At 40.2% G+C, this 25,645-nt stretch overlaps 1 protein-coding gene across 10 annotated transcripts in view; it reads right to left on the reverse strand.

Moving 5' to 3' along the window:
* Positions 1–25,645, reverse strand: part of Erc1 (ELKS/RAB6-interacting/CAST family member 1) — a 306,255-nt gene that overhangs the window by 186,352 nt on the left and 94,258 nt on the right. For all 10 annotated transcript variants that reach the window (XR_015685325.1, XR_015685323.1, XR_015685324.1 and 7 more), the window contains 4 exon segments: positions 15,109–15,276; positions 7,028–7,165; positions 4,845–4,985; positions 3,624–3,764 (listed from right to left, as the gene is read on the reverse strand). Coding sequence is in view for 5 of the 10 variants with exons in the window: in XM_087656198.1 (XP_087512324.1) it covers positions 3,624–3,764; positions 4,845–4,985; positions 7,028–7,165; positions 15,109–15,276 (588 nt within the window). In the remaining 5 variants the exon portion in view is untranslated.

The following is a 25,645-nucleotide window of genomic DNA, read 5'->3' on the forward strand; positions in this document are numbered from 1 at the left end:
CTGATGCGTTAGAGTGAGGCTAATAAAAGAGGCATTGGAGGCTCTAAATTCTGATCTCACTCTTGTTACATCAGTGCTGAGACTTGGTTCCATAGCCCTAACTGCATTTCCTTCTCCTTGTGTAGCTTTACCAATGTATGAATCATAGCCTACCGTGTGCAGACTCTTACAGATCTAACTGACACTGGGAAAATGAAGATAGGCAAAAATCACATAACTCTTAGGTGGGCATAGAGGGCTCACACTTTTGATCCCAGTACTTGGAGGCAGAGATAATAGGTGAATCTGTGTGATTTCAAAGCCTCATGTACACAGTGAGTTCCAGAACAGCCAAAGCTATAGTAAATCGTCGTGAAAACAACCTAAACAAACAAAAAGAAATACTAATCTCAAGTATATTTTACTAAAGCAAAAAACTCAGAATTTTACAAGAAACCTGGGACTGACAATCAGAAGGTAAAAAGCAAGACCCAATCTAAGAACCAAGAAAAGATATTATTCAGGGTTCTGTTATAAAAGGCAGCTAATAATGTTAATATATTTTAGAGTATACTAAAAATTCTTTAATTTAAAATTAATTTCTGAATTATTTATTGTAATTTTCTTGTTATTTTAACAGAATACATGAAAAAAAGAAAGGGAAGAGGGATTGCTTTGGCTGGTGTCTAAAGGTAAGGTTTATCATAGGGAGGGCCAGTAGCTGGGGCTCCAGTCATGGCAATGTGAGCCAAGAAGACTCAGCCTGCCCTGTTACATGTTGGGTGCAGAGAGGAAGCAGAGAGCTCAGTTATAAGAACAACCTGGCTACACCCTAAGGATTTAGTGACCTACTTCTGCCATCCAGACGTCACTTTAAAAACTTCTGTGTCTGCCAAAACAGTACCACCAGCTAAGGACCAAGCTTCAAATGGCTCAAAGCAACCCGAAATTTTCTCCTCCCAAATGTCTAAAGCCACATATATATAATGAAGTACTAAATGAGAAGATAAAGACTAAAACATTCAGTTTTTTCTTACTGAATAAGCAGAATATATTATAACTCTAAATATTTCAACAATATTAAAGTAATAAATTAATTCTTCAGAAAACATTTTAGAAAAATACGACACAAAGTAGCCAAAAATGAGAAAAATTTGTGTAAATTAAGTCGTAAAAGTATTATTTACATTTCTTGAGAGTGAATGCTTCATCTAGTCCAGTCAAGGTCCCAGTCCCAGTGGGGAAACGTTTACTTTCATCCACTCTTACTACCTATCCTTCAATGTAATCAGAAACAACTATACAAGTTTGAGGGGATCACTGTTCTCCAACTTACTGAAGTTAGTTTGTTTCACATTGTTTTATTAGTTTTGTAGTTAAAGAAGGAGGGACCTTCCTTTGCAGAACCTTCTCTTATGGACAGCAGAAAGCTACAGTGACTTTTAATATAGTGTGTCTAACAGCAAGGACAAAGACAGGGCCTATTTCACAGACTGCTCATCATTATTTCTATATCACGAGGAAGAAAATGTGAAACTGAGGATGCAAACAATAGCAGGACTGAATAAAAACATCCCCACTACACACACACACACACACACACACACACACACGACCACATTTAACTATAGCTATTGTTTGTGCTATAAATATGAAAGTATAAATACCAATGTCCTGGAGTTCATACACATAGTTATTGAATTCCATGGAGAACTCCTCTGCACCCTGGACCATGTGATGTACTAGATAGACCTTGCTGGCTGTGTCTATGCGCCCACAGAGACTATTAATTCTTTGAAGACAACGGGCAGTTCTATACTGTCCATCATTATACCCTCATTGCCCACTCTGCTAACTGACAGAGGACAGAAAGTCAATCACCTAACTAACGAGTCTGTCCAATGCACTCAGGATAATTTCTATTTGGTTTAGAACAGACAAGAAGCTGGTAAGATGACTCAGTAGTTAAAAGCCTAAAGGGTAACTTGGTGCTGGTCTTTAGTTAAGTTGGCACAGTGCCTAAAGTTCTAAATACCTCTAATTATACTCATATATATTACTTTCTGTCTTAATCAGAAAATCCTGTCTTTGGAATGAAAGATGGAAAAATGCAAGGGTCATGCTTGCTCAAGATACTAAGAAAAAGTGACTGAGGGTTTAGTGCTCAGCTCTCAACAAGACACATATACCACTCCCTCTCGGGCTGAGGAAGCATTACAGGAGAGAAGTGTAGAGAGCTGTGACGTGCTGCGCCTCAAAGTTGGCACTGGTTTCCGCCTTCCGCCCAACAGTGAGCGCTCCTTGCAGTAAACAAGTCCTTATTTGGCTATGTCTGCCTGGCCCGCTAGCTTCCGCATAGTGACAGCCTATCTACATGACCCACGTGGCTTGCTAGGACTGGCCAGTGCTAGCTATTTAAGTGTGGTGCAGGGCATTCCCCGCAGAGAGAGAGAGAGAGAGAGAGAGAGAGAGAGAGAGAGAGTGTCAGAGGGAGAGAGAGTCAGAAGAGAGAGAGAGTCAGAGGAGAGAGAGTCAGAAGAGATAGAGGTCAGAAAATTGTATCAAGGTTCCTGAGTAAAACTGCTTGAAGAAGATCTCCTGTGGTCGTGTCTTCCTTGCTGGTCGAGGTTGGGCGCGGCAGAGAAGGTACAAAGAATGTAAGGGCTGAGACGTATGGAGAAAAACTAGAAAATGCTATCTTGCAGGCATGATACAGTCAATGCAGTCGTGATCTCATGTAGAAGTGGCTGCCAGCAGTGGGCTTCCAGGAGATGGGCCTGCTGTCAACAGTCAACCACGAATTGTGGAAGGTCCTATGTGGTCATACCCATCCTGCTACACTACGATCTACTGATAGATTCCAGGTGACTGGCAAACATTGTGATCCGCACTGATGAGCTCAACATGTTCCATTCATTAATACTGAACCACAGTCACAGTGTGTTGGTTTGTTTTTGTTAACTTGACACAAGTTAAAATCATCTAGGAAGAAGACCTCTCACCTGAGAGACTGCCTCCATCAGACTGTCTACAGTCTGTGGGGTATTCCATTACCTAATTCCTGATGTGGTGAGGATCAGCCCACATGGGCAGTGTCACCCAGGGCAGATAGATAGATGGTCCTGGGCTGTCTAGTGAGCAATGGAGACCAACCATCCTTCCATAGCGTCTGCCTCAGTTCCTGCCCCCATTGCTCTTCAAGGTGGACCGTAAGCTGTAAGAAATAAACCCTTTCCTTCTCATGCTGCTTGTGGTCAAGGTGTTTATCACAGCAACAGAAAGTAAACTAAGATGCCTGGCTTTACACTCAGTGTGCTACAAAAACAAAACAACAATAGCCAACAACAACCAAACTGAATGTGAAAAGGGGACTTGGGACAGGTAAAAGAAGAAAACGAGAGAGAAGGTGACAGTTATCAAAGTGTACACTACATATTGTGAAACTGTTAAAATAGCACAAACTTCAAAAAAGATTCTAGTGACAAGCCTAGAAACAATAAAAAATAAAAATAACTGCAAATTCTGTATTGTCACTGTAAATCCTTAACTTAAAAAAAAAAGAAAGAAAAAGAAAAAAAGGCACTCAGACCTATCTACAGTGTTGTTATGCAAAGAATAATAATAATGGGGACTTTTTCTTCAACCTTTTTCAACTGTGATTCCATTTTTAGGCACTCTTCCTTCTTCTGCTCAAGAGCGATCTCTAGGGTCTTGAGCCGTGAGTCCTTTTTCAGTCCTGAGGAAGCCAGGGAAGAAGCATGCTCTTTGAGATCCAAAAGAGAAGCCTAAAAGAAGCAAGACATACCTAGAATAAGTACTGTGAAATAAAATATGGATTTAATTTTTTTTAACATATTCAGTATTTGGAAGTTTCCATTTCAAGAATATCCATGAACTATAAAACTTTCAGACATTAGTTAAAATCTGGTTGATCCTCAGGACTAACTGAACGATACCATAAAGGGTCCTAAAAATGACTGGGGAGGGGTTGGGGATTTAGCTCAGTGGTAGAGCGCTTGCCTAGGAAGCACAAAGCCCTGGGTTCGGTCCCCAGCTCCAAAAAAAAGAACCAAAAAAAAATAAAAAATAAAAAATGACTGGGGATGAGGCTCAGGTAGAGTTGGCCTGGCATGCATCAAGTCCTAGGTTCAATCTCCAGTCACACATAAACCAGGCGCAGAACACACCCCTAATGCAGAACTCAGGAGGTAGAGGCAGGAGGATCAGAAGTTGAAGGCTAGCCTGAATTACAAGAGGCCCCGACTCAAAAACAGAACAAGAATTCTAACCCACTGTACTTATTCTCCTAAGACAAAAGGAGACTAAGCTTTAAGCATATAAGTAGCCACACTCAATAACTACCCCAATTTGAACGTTCATGCCCCCCCCCCCGTTTTTAGCAGGAAATTCATGTAGAAACTTACTTATACAAATTTCCCTGCAGTTATAGACAGACCTACTGGATTAGTCATTACATAACATCCAACTTTGTAGCTACTTAAGTGATACTAACAGGATTATTCAAAAATAAGAACAAAAGTCAAGAAGCGAACTAAGTTATAGGCTATTATGTTTCTAACAGTGGCTCTGGTTAGACTTTCTGCTTTTGTGTCACTTTTACTGTTAGCAGTGTTTCTCCAAATGTAACTGGGCTTCAGCCACTCTAGGATCTGCATAAGCATCTGGATCCCGTAAGAAACCGACTCTTAGAACAGAGAACAAGGTAGTAAAGGAGTAGGGCATAAGAGTCAATCTTCTGTAGCCCTCACAGCTTCCTGAGCATCTGGAACACCTGCCTCGCTTGTCTGCACTGCACAGGCAGCAACAGATATGCACAACGAAACAACTAATTTGGAAATCCTAACCTCCTTCTCTGAGAGGTCTCCTTGCAATAGGCTGACTTTTTCTTTCAAGTCTTTAAGATCTTTTTTGTAGGTATCAATCTCCTCTTGCTTCTCTCGCTCATCTCTGTCCCGTTGTTCCTTTAAGCGTTCAATTGTTCGTTCCTAAAAAGAAAGCACATCAAGACATGAGGACACTCCCATTTGTACTTACATCATGTGACATACTCTGCTTCTTCTGACAAACTCAACACTTCTATCATCTATTAAAAAGACAATGGTAAGCAATTCAAGAATTCAGTTTTCAAAGAACTCATTTTTCCTACTGCAACCAGTAATTTCCAACTTTGTTTAAATTTTTAAATAGCAAGAGTTGATTTCTAACCATTTGAAATATCATTAGAGAGCACTACACATTCTCTTGAAATATTTCCATTAAAATTCAATTTCCAAGTAACTACAAACTTATGTGTATGTCCCTAAAATAATAAGTAATACTATTTCTTCACTATAATAATACTGATACATACTACCTACAAAACAATAGGAATTACTCATAACTCATATCTAAAGTAGGGGGAGCTATGATAGACTGATCTTACATAAGAGGACAGAGAAGTGATAGAAAAATTAAAACTTCTGCTCAGGGGGTTGGGGATTTAGCTCAGTGGTAGAGCGCTTGCCTAGGAAGCGCAAGGCCCTGGGTTCGGTCCCCAGCTCCAAAAAAAAAAAAAGAACCCAAAAAAAAAAAAAAAAAAAAAAACTTCTGCTCAGGTGCTCAGGAAGCACAAAGGCTAAAACAATTTAAGTATATTTCCGGGTAATATTTCTAAACATACTCTGAGAATATGCATTCATTTTGGCAAGCAGATCAAAGCATTCTGAGTCCAAAAGACCTAACAAATTTTGCCTTATGCCTCTAAAAAGAATCCAATTAAATATCTCAAAGAAAGCACAGCATCATGAGATAACCTTTTAATCCCAACACTTGGGACTTGGAGGTAAGAGAATCAAGAGTTAAAGACTGCCCTGAGTATAATGGCTATTCTTGGTTGTCAACTTGACTACACCTGGAATTACCTAATTCCCAAATGGCTGGGCACATTTAGCTCTCCTTACTACTTGTTCTCACTCTTACTAACAAGTCCATTTCTTCTTCAGGATTCTGGCATATACTGAAGACCAGCTGAAACATCCAGCATTGTGGGCTGACAACTACTGGACTCTTGGACCTTCTATTGGTAGACCTAATTGTTGAACTGGCTGGACCACAGCCTATAAGCCATTCTAATAAAACCTCATTATATATAGATTGATTGATAGATAGGTAGACAGACAGACAGACAGACGAATGATAGATTTATTCTACCACTTGTTCCTCTACAGAACCTTGACTAATACACAGCAAGCCTGCGGCTAGCCTAAGCCACATGAGACCTCATCACAAAACAACACCCCTCCAAAAAGAACAACAAGATAAACAAAAACACCATAAGGAGATTCTCTAAAATACGTTCTCACCACTTTTCATCCAACCATTCCTTAAAAAGTCAAGTACGCTCATAAAAGTAAAACAAGCTAATATAAGCCAAGGGGCTAGAGAGATGGGTCAGTGGTTAAGAGCACTAGCTACTCTACCAGAGGACTCAGGTTCAATTCCCAGCACCCACCTGGCAGCTCACAACCTCCTATAATTCCAGTCCAGGGGATACAATGCCCTCTCTGGCCTTTGGAGACATAAGGCACACATGTGATGCTTAGACATACATATAAGCAAAACATTTAAAAATTATTTTAGGAGTAAGCCAAGACTAGGAAATTAGTAAGGTTGTAATATTCACAAATAAAATCTCTGACTATGTCATGTGGTGGTAACAGAGGACAGCTGGTCTGGGATAACATCCTGATGATCAATGTCGAATATCCTGCACATCTAGTGAATCAAATAATGAATTTTCCTTTCCTTTAGAAAGCAGAAAAATGGAGAACACATGCTGATTCTTTAGGAAATGTGGCTATGGTTTTTTGATGTACATCCAATATTGCCTAGAAGTTGGTGCTAACATCTAACAGTAGTAAGAAGACTGTCTTTCCACTTTATACTATGCACACTGGCAGCAAAAAAGCGTCTGTGAAAGGACTTATAGCAGCTTTAGGATAGGAGAAGGCAGAAGACAAAGTCTGGGAGCGTCCGGACAGCCGCTTACTTTATCTGCAAGGGCCTCCTCCAGCGTCGTCAGAGCTGTGTCGGTGTTGGTGGTGTCTGCCTGCAGAGACTTGACTCGCTCTTTCAGGCTGCTCATCTGCTTCTCCTTATCTCTTAGCTGCTCCTGAAGATTTTCTATCTAAATATACATGTGCATGTAAGAGAAAACATTAAACAGGGCAGAAATAGGCACAATGCAAATTATGTAAGACTTAATTATGATATGGGTGTATATATATGTATGTTCTCTGTAGACATAATTTAAACTTAATTGTTTCAAAATTATATGCTAAACCCTTACTGCAGTCAGAACTTTGTACCATCACAGAGAAAAGACAATATCCTATGAACATTTATACAGATAGGCAAATCCCTAGGTAAGTTTTGAGGCACAAAGTTCAGTGCGAAGTCAGAATGCTGAGTGAGATTTCAATAGATGCGTATGAAACAAAATTACTTCTAATTATTATTATTATTATTATTATTATTATTATTATTATTACTTCTATTATTATTGCCACTGTGTACAATAAACTGAAGGACAAAGAACGCAGCAACCACACAAAAAGCCAAGTCATTTGGATAAAGGAAAAACTGTCCTTGTACGTTAGTGTTTGGATGTTTAAAATACCCTTTATCTAAACAACAAGTATTTTCAATAACATTTCTTGCTGTGTTCATTCATTTCTTCTCACACACTTAAATACATTCATCTACTGAAGGAATTGTTTATTTTTTCCTACCCAAGTACTAACCATACTTGATCCTGCTTGGCTTACAAGGTCAGACAAGACTAGACACATTCAGACCCCTACGTCAGTAGTCAGCTACTAATTTCCTTATAACATGCCAAGTACTAGGAATACTAGGAAAAATGAAGAGGCTTATTTTTACTATATGACATGAGAAGAGAAAATAGAACACATGATGTCCCATTATGAAGCTGAAACTGAGCAAAAGATGGCCTTACTGGAATAGTAAGAATAGACTTTGAATTTCAGAGAGAATGGAACGCGTAGGATTGGCTTCAATCCCAGAAATGGGCTGTCAACTTTAAATAATTTTCATGACTGTGGAAATGAAATTTAAAGCACCTTCCAACACACTTGATAAATAATTCTGGGATTCTATTTGCTTAGATAAGGAATTATACAAACTAAAGATTAAGACAAACCAACACGGTAGTGCATGCCTACAATCTCAGCACTTTGGAAGGAAGAGGCAGAAGAAGCAAGACTTCTGGTCAGGATGGATGGACGGATGGACGGATGACTAAGAGATGGAAATTAAAGCAGATAATATAAAATGTGCAAGTATATTTATGGTCATGTGTGCTTGAGGTCTAAACGCTTCCTAGACTTACTTGTCCCATTTGGCCCAAGACTTTGAGGAGTTCTGCCATTATTTTAGTGAAGAAGCTATGTCCCCAGCTCATCTCCCCAAAGTATACCAACAAGCCAAATATTTGGTCTTTACATTTGCTCTTCATGATTTCTTATTTCTCTTTTATTACAAATCATTGACTATAAATTATTATAGTTCAATTATTAAAGGTATAGGACTAAGAAGGAATATTACATCTGAAAAAGAGATACACCAAGTAAGAGTTAAAGGCAAATACATTAAACCAATGGAAGTCTTCATAGAAAGTATTCTACATGCTAGGAAGACATAGAATGATATATTTCAGTCCTCAAAGAAAATAACTACCAACCAAGATTACTGCACTTGGACAAGGCTTAAGGGAATCCTACACTCACAGGAGAAGTTAGTAAACACCATCATTGAGAACACAGGCAGTGATGGCACAGATCTCTGAGTTCGAAGTCAACCTGATCTCCAGAGCTAGTTCTAGGACAGCCAAGGCTCAAAAAACAACACCACACAATACAAAATATGAATAACTTCTACTAGAAAAATAGATAGGCAAATAAGTAATAAAGAAATATTGTCAACACAATAAATCATCAAATTTATAAGATATAGAAAAATAAGCAAAAAAAATGTTCAAAGCTATAAGAAAACTGGAGTGAGATATAATTTTATATCCATCAAGTGTTGAAAGAGCTCCAATTTTATTTAAAACAATCTACTAAACAAAAAAGATTTAGGACCAATATAATAATACTGAGTGACATAGCATGAATAAATTTGTAGAACTAGTTAGAAAAGAGTACCAAAATTCATGTAAGAGCACACAAAAATAACCTTTAAGTAGCAAAGAAAATCTAAGCAAAAAGCAATACTGGAGGCAATATTGAGGCCACTGTAACAAAAGAAACATGGTATTGGCATCTAAAAAGGCGATGGGGGCAGACATAAACCAGATAAACACAAGTAGATTCATCAAGGTACTTTTTTAACTGAGTCTCAACCTCAATGAAAGGTGTTTTAAAAACTGGATATCCACACATAGGAGACGAACACTAGACCCTTATCTTATGCTACAAAGGGGGGGGGGGCATGTTGAGAATTTTGGTTTCTTTAAAAAAAAACAAAAAACAAAAAACACAGAAACATAAGAATATTAATCACAGGTGTGGACATGGGGCTGCTTCAGATCGTTCACAGCAGCTGACTCTGATTTGGCTCACGCTCTAGCAGGGACATGATTTTGCCAGCTGCAGATCATTTCTGCGACTGTGAGATGTTTGACTTTAGAGGGTGTATAATGCTGGAGTCCCGAGAAGTCAGCTGTTGGTTTGTTGCTGTTGGTCACTGTTTGTTAAATGGTCATGCACAAAGAAGAAACAACAGAGGACATTAGACATCCTGACAGTGAAGATCAAACTTGCCCCAAGGAACCTAATCAGCACGAAGTAGTCTAATGTTAATGTCACTCTCTTGTGTTGGGGCACTGAGATGGTGGGAACGCTGTGAAGAGTGGAAGGAAAAAGTAACCAAACACCAGCTGCCAGGACGAGACGCTTTAGGATCTAAAACTCAATTTGAAATCAGGAGGCCTGGGGGACACTTCAGAATACTGACACAGGCAGATTTCTAGATAAGACTCAACTATTTAAGAAAACAGCTCGACATGACAAATATAGAGGTGGATGCTCACAGCCAACCACTGAGCTGAGAACAGGCTCCCCACTGGAGGAGTTAGAGAAAGGACTGAAGGAGCTGGAGGGGTTTGCAACCCCAAAGGAACAACAATGCCAACCAACCAGAGCTCCCAGGGACTAAAGCACCATCCAAAGAGGACACATGGACAGACCCATGGCTCCAGCTGCATATGTAGCACAGGATGGCCTTGTCGGGCATCAATGGGAGGAGAAGCCCTTGGTCCTGCCATGGCTCGATGCCCAGTGTAGGGAAATGCCAGGGCAGGGAGACTGGAAGGGGAAGGGGTGGGCGGGTGGGCAAACACCCTCATAGAAGAAGGGAGAGGGAGGATGGAATAGGGGGTTTATGGACAGGAAACATTTGAAGTATTAAAAAATGAATGAATGAATGAAAGGAGGGAGGGAAGGAAGGAAGAAGGAAGACAGCTCAAGGATGAGAAAATCTCAAGAGAGGCAGAAGAAGAAAATTAAATAGTCAATATTGTTAAATAAATCATTTAGTTATCAAGCAAATAAAAACTTACTATCATTAGGATGGATCTAATTTTTTAAAACAGTTAGTAGAACTTGAGGGAAGTGATGCCCTTATACATTGTTAGGAGCGTAAGTTGATAATCCCAGTGTGCAATACAAGATGGAAACTCCTCCAACATTAAAGCTCGAACTACTGTATCATTTTCCCATTCTCCCATCTCTGAGCTTTAAGCAGAAAATGAAATCAGCAGACAAAAGAGATTTGTACAAGTTTGCTGTAACGTTCACAATCGCCAAGTGTGGAATCAGCCTCAGTACCAGACAACAGGTGAAAGAACGTGGTATATACACAACGGTATCACTCAGCCATGAAGAACGAGATCCGGTGACTTCCAGGAAAATGGATGGACGTGGAAAGCAAGTGAAATAACTACAAGTCCTGTGTGTGTGCTAAGGACCTGAAGCCAGAAAATGTGCTATTATGGACCAGGAAGGGGTCAGGGGGATTGGGAGCAGGTATAAAGGTGGGCAGACATTATCAGAACTGTGGGAGTTTTTACACTGTGGTATCATTACAATAATCCCTTCTGTGGCTTAAGAGATACAAAGATGGTATTTTTTATTGATAGGCAGACAGACTAAAGAACTGACAGAGATGAGAGCCCACCACTTTAGCATGGTTTTACTTCGTACTCGATTTCTAGTTACCTGAGGTTAAATGAAATGTTAGAGAAAATATTCTAGGGGAAAAGCAATTACTCAGCCAAGTATGGTGGCACTACAGTTGGGATTTCAGCGGGCTGAGGCAGGAGGCTCATGAAGTCAATGCCAGCTTGTGTTCTACTGAAGAAACGGTCTCCAAATGCACATACTAGGAAGGGGAGGTCAGAAACTTTCAGCTGCACACTGTTCCAATGGTATGAGTACCTCTCATGCAGCCCTGTCTAGAACACGATCACCATGTCTAACATATCCACACTATAGACAGTATCCAGACAAACTGCTGCAGGAGGCGGACCACTGTAGAACCCTGTGTTGAGGTTCTACATTTAACTCATTTATTATGTGGGTGTCTAGTACACTTATGCCATGGTCTAACTATGGAGGACAGAGGACCTCGCTAGACTGAGTCCTTTCCTTCTACCATAAGGCTCCAGAGATGCATCTCAGGTTGTCAGGCTCAGTGGCCCCCGGGCCTCCCTGGTCCCCACAGGCTTTTATGTATACTCTACCTGTGACATCCCAAACTCAGGAAGTACCTATTTAAGCATTCATCCAATTTTGGCTTGAGAAAAATTTTGTGATGATCTACTGAACAGATGTTTATTCTAAAGATAAAGTCTAACACAGGTGAATTAAAATACAAATATTTTTAAATTAGTTACTCTAAGAAAATTTATTCCTTAAAACCACCTTTCTATCATCACATATATTGAGTTGGAAATAAAATATCATATTATGCAAGGATATCTTCTCTCTACCTGATTTTTATTTTATAATGAAAAAAAAAAAAACTGATTCCAGAGGAAAACTAAACTAAATGCAATGCTCTATGAGGAATTCACTGAGTTTACATTCCAATTACACACTGCCACGGATCTACACACATCCTTTATTTTGGTCGTTATCAGCACTGCACAGTGGTCAGGACTATCATGTTTCAATGAGCGACTTGTGGGGGGATATAAATCCACATAACTCCAGTCAAATGGAACTGAGTACTCTGCCTTGGAAGCCCTAATCCCTACCAAGGAGAGACTTCCTCTACCAAAGAAATCCCAAAGCACTTCCTGCAATCACCGGGACCAGTTGAACAACTGCTTTGACAATACCTTCACAAGCTATTTTAAGCAGAATTAAATTTATTAAAATGAAGCCAATCAATGAGAACGACCTTGACCTTCATTTTTTGCAAATACTTTCCAGGTTCAATTCCCAGCACCCTCACAGGATCTCAGAGCTGTCTAGAACTTCAGTTCCGGGGAACCCAATGCCCTCTTCTGGCCTCCACAGTTACCACGTATGTATGTGGCAGTCAAACATTTATATTTACAAAATAATAGAAATATCTTTTTAAAGCTTTATACAGCTATCGTACTAAAATTGCTAAAAGACGACACCTTTAAGGCAGCAGGAACAGTGAGACTGCTCAGTGCCTATCGTGAGTGAATCAATGCTTTCAGTTTTCTTTCAGATGCACGGAAAAAACACCTGAGAGCCAATAAACACCCAGATGCCTTTTAAAAATTAAATCAACAACCTAGGCTTACTCTCCAAAAGGAACTTCATTTCATTATTTATAACACTAACAAAGTCAGTGAAAAAGACAAGGCCAAAGGAGACTGGCTGAAGTAAACACAGGAAAGAGGCCACCATCATCGCTCGTGTCCTCAAAAGCTAAGGTGCAGAAATGTGTTTGCTATTGTGTTTGTTATGCGCCACTGTATTAAAAAGAACATTTACCAAAGATATAACCAATATTTTCCCAAATTAAAACCAAAGTTGAGGAGCTGGAAGTGGCTCTGAGGTTGAGAGTCCTCGCTGCCTTTGCAGAGGCCTGAGATCAGCTACCAGCACGCATGCCAGGCAGCTCGCAACCACAACACCCGTGCTCCAGGGACCCTGCACTGTCTTCCAGACTCCACTAGCACCTGCAGCCACACATGCAGATTTCAGTACACAGACAATATGCACAGTTAAAAAGAAAATCAAATCTTAAAAGAAAGTCAAATCTTAAAACAGAAGCTTATTTTTATACCTTTTTTATTTACCTTTGTCTCATTTTCAAATACCCAGGATAGATACTCATAGTTTTATTAATAATAATAAAGGAAAAAGAAGTGCTACGTTATCCAAGACATCTTAGGTAATAAGAGTCTGTCATCACACGCACTCAATAACAGAGTGGGAGGTGAGGGATGTTCACCAAGGGAGGTGCTTGTGCAAAGGCCTGGCTGGCAACCTAAATTTAACCTAGAAATGCCACAAGGTGGCAAGAACTAACTGACTCCCCGGAACTGTCCTCCAACCTCCAAAGTAGTGCCCATGGCACAACATTCATACACACAAATTATTAATTTCATAGAAACCTCAAAGGATGTGTACAAGGCATCTAAACAGCCCTTCATTTAACCTATACCCACCACAGGCTTAGTAAATTTCTTTGACATTAATAAGTTTATCTGACAATTGAAGAGTTTTCTGTAATACCAAAGAAAAGATGAGAGACAGCAAATGAATTCAAAGAATCACGAATTTTGAGACTTACTTGATTAGAAAGTGTAGGATATGGTGATAAGATACTTTGTTTAAAATATAAATTTCACTTCATCTAACCAAGGCAAAATAAGCAAGCAGGTACATCTGTGCAAACAAACTCCACAAGACAACGGCATGCATCAGGCAAGCCGTACAAATTTACCAGGGTAGCTCAGCTCTGAATGGTCACCTTTCTTCAAGCTCATTGATTTGTTTTAAAGAGACTCTATCATAAAACCCCTTTTAGAGAAATTCTGGAAAGCAGGAGCCCAGTACAATCAGTGTGAACCCTGGCCATCTGTTATCGCCTATTGCCTACTGCACTCTCTGAGCCCAGGGCTATACTAGTGTATACAGATGTGAATATTCACACGAAGCGGAGGACTAGGAGTGTGCGATGCAGCCCAGGAGAACCAGGACAGCTCAGCCAAGGGGCTGCCAGTCTGTCTATTAGCACAGCCATCACTGTGTCAGAGTACCAATCCCAGTATATCTTCCCAGAGAACCAAACGACCCTGCTCATGGCTACTTCTTTCTTGCCTACTGTTAGCAAGTTAACAATACGTTAAGAAATGCCAAACATTGAAAATCAATCATTTCATTGAAAATAAACCTTAAGTAGAAACGAACCTTGAGGTAACAGCTACAGACATGTTACCTTGTCTACAGGACATATAGGACAAAGAACTTTTTTCTGCGGAGCTTAAGATGATTCGGCCTTTCCATTTACAGAGGATTGTGTCTCATGTCTTTACAGTCATTTGTTCTCACTTACTTCTTATAATTGTAAAACTTGAAACATTCTAAATACTGCCTTATTATTTCGTTAGTACATGCTAACCTAAATGTTTTAAAATCTAGTGAATTTCCTATCTTCATATCCACACTGCTCGCTTCTCTATACTTCAGAGACAAGCTGCACATGTAGAAGCAAGTACATAGTCTCATCCTATTTCCTTTTTTTTATTATCTGCCTGACATCTGCACAGCTTCAGCGACAGAGTAAAGCAGCTCAGCATGCGGGTCTGCACCTGCACAGTACAAGTTTATTACAGCAGCATGCTTCAGTCTTCAACACTGTCACAGAAGTGATGAAATGGATACAACATTAATTTCTATTCTAATTAAAAATAGTGGGGTTAGGTTGGCTGGCCAAATGGTCTGTCCTTTTCTAAGACACTTGAGAAACAGGACAAGGAATCCGGTTGAGAGACAGCAATACTGAGCTCAGAAGACTGACCGCGCAGGGCAGGCCGCTATGCTCAGAACGCCTGTGCCTTACCTTCTTCTGCAGAACATTGACCTTCCGCTCCTTCACGTCCAGCATGTCCTTGAGGTCGTGTATCTCTCCAGCTTGTGTGCCCTTCTCCTCAGCCATATCTTGGATTTGTTTGGTTTTTTTATTCAGCATCGTCTCCTTTTCTTCCAAACGCAATCGAAGAGCATCCACCTGAGAAGAGATTTATAAATGATAAACGAAACAAAGGACAGTAATAGAACTCCGTGGAATAAAGTTGCTATATTTTAAAGATAATTAAACTAGTATTAAGGAGAATTAAATTATTTCATTTACAATAAGCAGTAAAATGATTAGAACTTAAGCATTCCAAATTTACCATATTCAAAGGCTATCAAATAAAAAGCAGAGAGGCAGTGCACAGGAGTTAGCAGCCTTCCTCTAAAGTGCTTATCAGTCAGAGACTGTTGAAGGAACCAGCATTTGAACCGGGTTACTAGAAATGAAACAAAAGGTGGAATACCCATTTTAGGAAAAGACAGAGAATGTTTTTGAAATTTAAATACCCAACACAGCATGTTTTAGTAAGCTCATTTAAGATGGCTGAGCATAAAGCAAAAGAAGGACATGAGATAAACCAAAGTGACACATTAAACCAAAGAAGCTACTTAATTTTATCCTGTGTGCAAGTGAAAAGACTTGTAAGGAGGAAAAAATAATAGTCAATATTTATGTGCTAGAAAAATTATACTACTCTGGTCACTAGAACACAAAGACATTTGTTAGTTTCGCCCTTTTGCAGAATTTAGAACCTAATAGAGAAGAGAGCGGCATCCTGCAGCACATAAGTATTTTACAGGAAGCACAGAAACTGAAGGAGAGTTTTCTAAAAGTACAGAACAGGGACTGGAAAGATGGTCCAGTGGGTAATGGCCAAGCATGACAACCTGAACTCAATCCCCAGAACAACACACAATAGGAGGACTGGCTCTCACAAGTTGTCCTCTTACACACACATACACACACACACACATACACACACACACACACACACACACACACACACACACACAGAAAGAGAGAGAGAGAGAGAGAGAGAGAGAGAGAGAGAGTCTAAGTTTAAGAAAAAGAATAACTCAGCTTCAAGATCTGTGACTAGGGGCTGGTGAAGCTGGTAAGTTTTATGAAGGATGTGCAATGATAAGGAAGACAGTGGGAGAGGCTTTCAAAGTGCAGGTACCATAAATAATGATGGTCAGAACAGATGCTAACATCTCGTTAGGCTACACACAGAATGGCTAAGGATAATAACAGGAAGTCACCGAAAAGGAGACAAAAAGCAGGACCACACCAGTGTCAGGTTTCAAAGTCTGAATTTTTATTGCCTATAAAAAGGACACATGGGAGAGAAGAACCAAAGCTAAGCTTCACCTTTCTGATGAAGAGTAGTGAATCTCACCTATGGAAGGAAACAAGAACCTTATTTCCTAACAATTTGCCTGACAGTAACTGATATACATGACAATGACCTAAAAATACCATCCAACACGCTAGAAATCCTAAGCATCTTGCTCTTTAATTTCTTAGAACTGCAAACAAAGTAGCATGGGGGTGATGGCAGTGCTGGCACACTCCTTTGATCCCAACACTCAGGAGGCAGCGGCAGGCAGATCTTTGTGAATTCAGGACTAGCTGATGTCTACTGAGTGGGTTACAGGATAGCCAGAGAAACTCACTCTCAACTAAGAAACAAATAAATAAAATTAAATTAAATAAAGTACCAAAAACTCAGCTGCCTGAAACAGAAGCCACTTCCCACACAAAACTGAAGGCTAACCAAGTTCTAAAGAGTAAAGACATCTGTACATCCGCTGAGGATGTACCTTTGCCTGGCAAATCTTGGCCATGGACCCATTTGCAAAATGCCTGTGGGCCTCCTAATGAAAATGGACTCTATGGGATCATTGTTTAGAATACCTGAGCCCCAGTTGTTGGAACTGTTTGGGAAGGACCAAGAGATCTGGGCTTCTTGGAGGAGGTGTACCACTGGGGGCAGCTTTGGGGTTTCAAAAGACTTGTACCATTCCCAGTGTGTGTTCTCGTGTTTGTGTTCTCTCTCTCTCTCTCTCTCTCTCTCTCTCTCTCTCTCTCTCTCTCTCTCAAAAACTAGATGTGATCTCCTACTGTGTCTTCACACCATCATCATGGACTCTAACCCTCTAAAATTGAGCCAATCAAATGCTTTCTTTTTTTAAGTTGTTTTGTCCCAGCAATAGAAAAGTAACTAAGAAATAGCCTATTTAAATATAGGTCACAATCTGTAGTTTGAGTAAAAGGAATTTGTAGAGAACGCTATTAAACGTAAAATATACAGTTATAAAACACTCCAAAATACTAACCTTTAACAAACTTTTAAGAATTAACAGATGAGTATTCACTTGGACATACACAAGTGTGCACATGGAGACACACAAACTCACTGAAGATTGAGATGAAGAGACCGTGAGTCTAGAATGGTATGTAAGAGATATGCCATCTTCCTGGGTGTCTTGAAAGATTAAAAGCAAGATCTCTGAGCAAAACAACCTGAGGCTGGCACAGATACAAGCCCCATGGGCAGCTCTTGTGTTCTGGGAGATGCTGAAGTAGATCAGTGCTACACAGCTCATTCTCAGAACTCTGATCATGCAGCTTCGCAATATTCCTCAAAGTTACAAAAAGCCCTAAGGAGCTTTTAGAAGTTGGACCTGTCAATATTTATTAAACTCTAAATTGAAATTTAAAATAGCTTCAGGGCTGAGGGTATGGCTCTTGTGCTCTGGGTGCTTCCCCAGCTCTCAGGAAGCATTGAGGGTTCAGCCCCGAGAGACACATTACACATAGCAATTTCCTCCAGGTTCAAACACTCCCTCCTGGAAAAAGGCTCCTTAAGGACTCAGGAAATTCAAAAAGGAAGCTCCTAAGACTCAAGAAGTAAACTTATGTCTGGGAGAGCTGAAACTTACAAGACTCACAAGGCCCCTTCCCCAAGGTTATAGAAGCATTTAACTTCAGGAGAAAACCTTGCCGGGGAACTTCCTAGAACAGACTAGTTGAGCTACTACAAGAGAGTTTGTAACCTGCCAAGCTGACTGTAAGTCATAGAGAGCTCTAAGGTTCGGGGTTTGTGAGCTGAGGTAGCCTGCTTCTCAGTGATACGGCTGCCTTGAATCTTTCCTGATCCTGTAAGTACCTACAATAAACTAACTGGCTCACTAAGTCAGACCTTGGAAGAACTGCTTCTCTGGTCTTAAATCAGTTCCCCATCTGGGATGAGGAAACCTTTGTGTCCTATCTTACCAGTAGACATCTCTCACAACACACACAAGCGAAATATGGTAACACACTCTTGTAATCCTGAAAAAGGATCAGGAGAAGCCCATCTGGAAAGTGGACTGGTGACTTCAGGATGGGCTGAGCCTTGCTCCAGGGGGTGTCCTGCCCTTTCCCAAGGAAGCTATACGATGAAACGCCATAGAAATAGCTGGCAAAGGCAAGATCAGAGAGAAAGAAGGGAAGTTAGGAAGGGAAATGATCCCAGGAACCTATAAAAAGTGCAACCCAGAGGCCTCCCATTCCCTTGATGAACAGCTTTATCGATCCTAACCTATTCTAATAAAGTATCATTTTTACTCTATCTTTTTGCTCCCTCTCTGATGCTGGTGCTTTTCTATTTGAGGGTTTCTTTCCCCTGCAGCCTTCTCAATCTCTGTGACTCTCTGAGGTTCTGTGTCTGTCACTCCTATATCAGACTCTGGCCATGGTCATATTCACTTAGCCTGTGATCCCATGATCTTCAACTGCCATCTTCACATTGTGGGAAGAACCACTCTGCATCCCCTGTGCCAGTGGCCCTCCCTACTGTACGTGTGCAGGTCTTCTTTCTATGACAAACTCAGCAGTACCCCTGGATAAATGCCCCTCACCTAAGACCCCAGCAACAACCCTAGCCCTCTCCTCAGATAAAAGCAGTTAATGTTTGTTAATTTGAGTCCACTTTTATGGAGCTGGAGAGGCAGCTCAACAGTTCAGAGCACTTGCTGCTCTTCCAGGAAGACTCAGACTGATCCCCAATACCACAGGGTAGCTCACAACTGTCCATAACTCCAGTTTTAGGGGACTCAGTGCCATCTTTGAGTCTCTGTGGGCACCTGGCATGAAAGTCACACACAGGCATACATACAAAATACCTATGCTCACAAAATAAAAAAAAAATTTAAACTTTTTTATATAAAATACACATTTTCTTAAAAATATAAAAAGAATAATATAATTGTTTAAAAATTTCAAATCCTGGGGTTGGGGATTTAGCTCAGTGGTAGAGCGCTTGCCTAGCGAGCGCAAGGCCCTGGGTTCGGTCCCCAGCTCCGAAAAAAAGAAAAAAGAAAGAAAGAAAGAAATTTCAAATCCTTTAATAACTGTGTATATGTTGGTGTGAGAAAAACTAAACTAAGACTAAATATACTTTTTATACCTGTGGTTCTCAATCTTCCTAGTGCTTCAACCTTGTAATATGGTTCCTCATATTGTGGTGACCCCCAAACATAAAATTATTTTTACTGCTACTTCATAACAGTAATTTTGCTGCTGTTAAGAATCATACTGTAAAGATTTGTGTTTTGGGATGGTCTTAGGTGACCCTGTAAAAGGGTCATTTGACATCCCCAGAAGGTTGAGAACATCCCCACAGATTGAGAGCCAACTGTTTCATTCAGGCAGCTAATATCACTGAAAAGCCCACCCCAGCTCACTTAGGTGACTCTGTAAAAGGGACATTTGATATCCTCAGAGGGTCGTGACCCACAGATTGAAAACTACTGTTTTAAGAAAAAGACCAATGGGGGGCTGGGGATTTAGCTCAGTGGTAGAGCGCTTACCTAGGAAGCGCAAGGCCCTGGGTTCGGTCCCCAGCTCCGGAAAAAAAAGGAAAAAAAAAAAAAAAAGAGAGAGAGAAAGACCAATGGCTCCTCCAGCTGCATATGTAGCAGAGGATGGCCTTGTTGGGCACCAATGGGAGAAGGCCTTCGTCCTGCCAAAGCTGGACCCACCCCCCACAGTGTAGGGGAATACCAGGGTGGGGAGGTGGGAAGGAAGGGTGGTTGGGTGGGGGAACACCCTTATAAAAGAAGGAGGAGGGGGATGGGTTAGGGGGCTTATGGTCAGGAAACCAGAAAAGGGAATAACATTTGAAATGTAAATAAAAAATATCCAATAAAAAAAAAAGAGACAAAAAGGAAGAAAGGAAGGAAGGGAGGGAGGGAGGGAGGAAGGAAGGGAAAGGAAAGAAAGAAAAAGACCAAAAGAACTAAACCTTGGGGCTAGTGAGATAGCTCAGCAGTTAAGAACCCTGGCTTGTTATTCCAGAAGACCCATATGACAGTCACAACCATCTGTAACTCCAGTTCCAGGGGATCCAACATTCTTCTGGTCTTCATGGGCACTTCACATATGTGGCACTATACACATGCAGGTCAAACACATACACATAAAATAAAATCTTTAATTCCAATTACTCACATCACAAAATAAAGTTTATAGAAAAATGTTGACACCTAGTAAGCTTATTAAGATTTCCTAACACATAATTCAATGAAAGGACAAGCCATAGATGAGGAAAAATATTTAGAAATTATAAATTTTATTTCAAAATGCTTCCGTCTATAGGATATAAACAGCAGTCAAAACTCAAGAAACAACTTTTAATGTTAAAAGATCAACAGGAATCTTCCTGCTGTATAGTAGGTACTTTTCTGCTTGGGGTAACAGAATACATAACTAAGCGAGGAAGAGGGATTTCCTTTGTCTGCAGTTTAAGAATGGATACAGTCCATTAGGGTGGCAGGAATAAGTGTCTACTGGTTACACTGTGTCTGCTGTATACACTGTGTTGCATTATTAAAGAAGACAACAGAGAGGGCTAAGTGGATCCAGGCTATAAAACCGCCTGGCCTAACCCCAGTGATCCACCCAGGAAGGGGACCCCCTCCTCAAGATAATACAATCTTCCCTACAGCTCTCCCAGCTGGCAACAAAGTATCCACTTACATGAACCTGTGGGGGACACTTCAAGTTCAAACCATAACACCTGACAATGACCACATTTTGAAAAGAGTCTACAAAATAGCACTATATAATATTAAAATGTGTAAAATATAAGACTTCCCAAAGCAGTAACTAGAAAACATAGAAGAAAAAAACTTTCATACACTAACAGTGGAAATACAAACTGAAACTACCTATGTACACTGGATGTGAATTTTTCTACCTTGGTATAGCTTTTCCCAAAGTGGGTACAGAAAGTTTCTAGTCCATCTGCATTTCTTTCTCACTCCCCAACATAAATGCTATGGGGCAGGAGAGTGAGTAATAACAATGACAACAAAATAATCTGAGCCACTTTGCAACAGCTAGTTTAGAAAATAGTTTGGAAATTCCTTAGAGAGTTAAACATGCACATGGAGTTGCATGATCCAAAACTTCCCTCTGAGAGTGAATAACAGTATTATCCAGAAAAAGTGCACACGGTGTTCACGGAAGCTTACGATGGCCAAGAGCGAGGACAACTCAGGTATTGAGTGGTAGCTCGTTAAATTTCATGACAGTCTTAACTGTCTGATTTACTTGTCTCTCAAGTTCTTTCAAGTATTAATATCAGGAAAATGAAAGGCTGTCCATCTTTATGCCAGGCATGGTAACAGCACAAAAATGTCCCTCATCACTTTTCAGTGTTAATCATTCCAGTGGCCCAGTATCACGTAGGATAGTACTGTGAGGCTGCCTATATGCTGTTTCTTTATTCAGCACATGCAGATGTATAGGTATACTTTTGTATTCGATCTCTAACTCAGTTTAATACCTAAATATATGGCAATGCTGACCAGTCATAAATGCTCGCAATATCATTCTGAGAAACCGGTTCAAACAAGACCCACAGGGATGGTGAGTGGGAAAGGAAAGAATGAGAACTCACCATAAACATAAACCTCTAACGTTAGATTGGCTGGAAACATGGACTTCGATACAAAAACAAAACAAACCAAAAAACTCATACCATAAATACTAGATACAGAAACTATCAAAGTCTCTCCCCTAATTACTAAATTAACTTTTTAAAATTAAATATTCAACTTAAACTAGTGCGTGTGTGTTTGTGTCAGCATAAATGCACATACACTTTTTTTAGTGCCATATTGGTCTAGAATGATTTACATGTGCAATGTGATTTTATACAAGGTTACATTTTGCAAATCCTCACAGGACATACGGGCACCACTCTAGCAGGAGAATAAGGCCTTGTTTGTCAACATCAACTGAGCACAGTGGACAGCCACCTTGTTTGCCAAGCATCAAAGTATGTGTGAAATCTAGTGGGTGACCTTAATAACAACACAGGGTTTTCTTCTACCAATGCAAACAGACAGAAAGTATCTACCTACTATGTTTGCTTCACAGTTTTGAGCACAAAACCATTAAGTGTCTTTTCTTTGTGTTGCAAAACAAATGCACACTGGTACAATGAACCAGGCCGGGGACACCGGGGACACCGGGGACACCGCTTGTTGCCTTTGATTCCTTTCTTAGTTTGTCCCTGAGTCTTCCTAACTCCAAAGGAACATTTTTCAGTGTCCTCTGCTCCTCTGTCACTGCACTCCTCACACCTAATGCAAACACCTTCCTCTAGAGAAGTGAACTCAACCCACAAGTTCTTTCACCATAACAAAAGTTTCCAAATCTTTATTTCTAGCTCCAATGAGTTCTAAAACCTGAGATTCAGAGTATTTCCTATTTAAGGCAGTGATTCCATTAATAATTTTAGGATTCTTTTTTCTTCATTTAAGTTCTTTTAAAAAAACTTTCAGAGATGACGAAGATGACCAATGTGGACAATTAACCTATGTTAAAGGATTTGAAGTTTCTTTATGTTATTTCTTGCATTTTTTCCTGTATTCTACAGAATTCCACAAGAGAAACAAAAAACAACAGATACAGGATGTGGAGTATTTGATCTGAAATTACATCATCTTGTCCAGTAAGATATCTCAGAGGATAAAGGAGATGTGCCACCAACCCTGATAGGCCAGGATCCAAACGGTGGAAAGAGCCTCCACACTTGGGGTGTGACATGTATCTCTGTGCATGCACAAACACAGAAGGAGATGATGGGAAGGTGGTGGACAGATGGATGGACGGTGCAGTTAACAGAGAGATAGACAGATGTAGGGGGGTGGGAAGATGGCTTTGAGGTTAGGAATATGCTGCCCAATCATGAATATAAAATTTGAGTCCTAGCACCCATGAAACACAGATACACACAGAAATAAATAAATAAAATGAAAAAATACAAAGTTAAACTCCAAATTTTAGGAACTCTGAGTATATCACAGGGAAATCACACATTTAACATACACAAAGTCCTGGTGGTAAATCCAGGACACCATATCAAAAAAAAAAAAAAAAAAAAAAAAAAACCAGGAGGATCAAGACACTGTCAGAGACAGCAGATCAGCTAACACCAGAGATAAGCAGATGGTGAGAGGCAAGTGCAAGAACCTAAGCAACAGAAAACAAGGCCACTTGGCATCATCATTCCCCCACCACAGCAAGCCCTGGATACCTCAACACACTGGAAAAACAACATTTTGATTTAAAATCACAACTCATAATGTTATAGGACTTTAAGACGGACATAAATAACTCCCTTAAAGAAATACAGGACAATACAGGTAAACAGGTAGAAACCCTTAAAGAGGAAACACAAAAATCCCTTAAAGAATTACAGAAAACATGACCAAACAGGTGAAGGAATTGGATAAAACCATCTAGGAAATAGAACAATAAGGAAATCACAAAGGGAGACAGCCCTGGAGACAGAAAACCTAGGAAAGAGATCAGGAGTCATAGACGCAAGCATCACCAATAGAATATAAGAGATAGAAGAGAGAATCTCAGGGGTAGAAGATAGCACAGAAAACATTGACAAAATCGTCAAAGAAAATGCAAAAACGCAAAAAGCTCCTAACCCAAAACATACAGTAAATCCAGGACTCAATGAGAAGATCAAACCTAAGGATAATAGGTATAGAAGAGAGTGAAGACTCCCAACTCAAAGGACCAGTAAATATCTTCAGCAAAATCATAGAAGAAAACTTCCCTAACCTAAAGAAAGAGATGCCCATAAACACACAAGAAGCCTACAGAACTTCAAATATATTGGACCAGAAAAGAAAATCCTCCCGTCACATAATAGTCAAAACACCAAATGCACAAAATAAAGAAAGAATACTAAAAATAGTAAGGGGGGAAGGTCAAGTGACATATAAAGGCAGAGCTAACAGAATTACACCAGACTTCTCACCAGAGACAATGAAAGCCAGAAGATCCTGGACAGATGTCATACAGACCCTAAGAGAACACAAATGCCAGCCCAGGCTACTATATCCAGCAAAACTCTCAATTAACATAGATGGAGAAACCAAGATATTCCATGACAAAATCAAATTTACACCATATCTTTCCACAAATCCAGCCCTACAAAGGATAATAGATGGAAAACTTTAACACAAGGAAGAAAACTACACCCTAGAAAAAGCAAGAAAGTAATCATCTTGCAACAAACTCAAAAGAGAGCCACACAAACATAATTCCACCTCTAACAACAAAAGTAACAGGAAACAACAATCACTATTCCTCAATATCTCTAAGCTTCCTCTATAAAAGTGACAAAACGTGGCTCTTATCTAACTCATATTAATACTCTATAGCCTTGATCAAATTTTTAGGACCCTGGCAAAGCATAGACAAATTCTTTGCTAGAATGTAACAGAAACGCCCTTTGGTTCAATTCCGCAGTGTGGCAGTTTAAACAAGAAATATTTCCCCCGTAGGCTCATGTATTTGAACATTTGTGGTTGAATCTGAAGGTCTCCCACAGGCACAGTTGAATGCTTATCCCCCAGCTGATGGTGCTATTTGGCAAGTCTGTGGACCCTTTGAGAGGTGGGATGCAGAGAAGAGAAGCAGATCGGTCGGGGCAAGCATCTAAAGCTAAAAGGGGCACTGGTTGCTGTCACATTCTCTGGTTCACAGCCTGGTACACTGTGAACAGCCTCTACTGAGAGTCCTCAAGCTAGGATCATTGTTCTGCTGTGCCCTCCATCATGGATTCTTTCTTCCTCTGTAGTTGTTTCTATCAGTTCCTGTGACAGTGACACAGAGTGAGAAAACTAGCTCTGAGAAATAGGGCTGCTCCTATCACAAGGCTGACCAATTGTTTCATGGATCTTTTGAACTGAGGGGAGAGTTTAGAAAAGTCTGGAGATGAAAGCCAGGAGAAGCCCTAGAATACCACAAGCAGAGCATAATGGGATATTCTAGTGGGAGTCTGGGAGACCAGAATGCAGACAGTAAAGACTGCACACAGAAGGCTTCAAATGAGAACACAGATTGTATTAGCTACTTTTCTGTTGCTGCTATAAACTATCCTGACCAGAAGCAACTTAGAGGAGAAAAGTGTTTATTTAAGTTTACAATTCCAGAGAGGATA

Source organism: Rattus norvegicus, chromosome 4 (genome assembly GCF_021556685.1).
Source record: "Rattus norvegicus strain SHRSP/BbbUtx chromosome 4, alternate assembly SHRSP_T2T, whole genome shotgun sequence".
Lineage (NCBI taxonomy): Eukaryota > Metazoa > Chordata > Mammalia > Rodentia > Muridae > Rattus > Rattus norvegicus.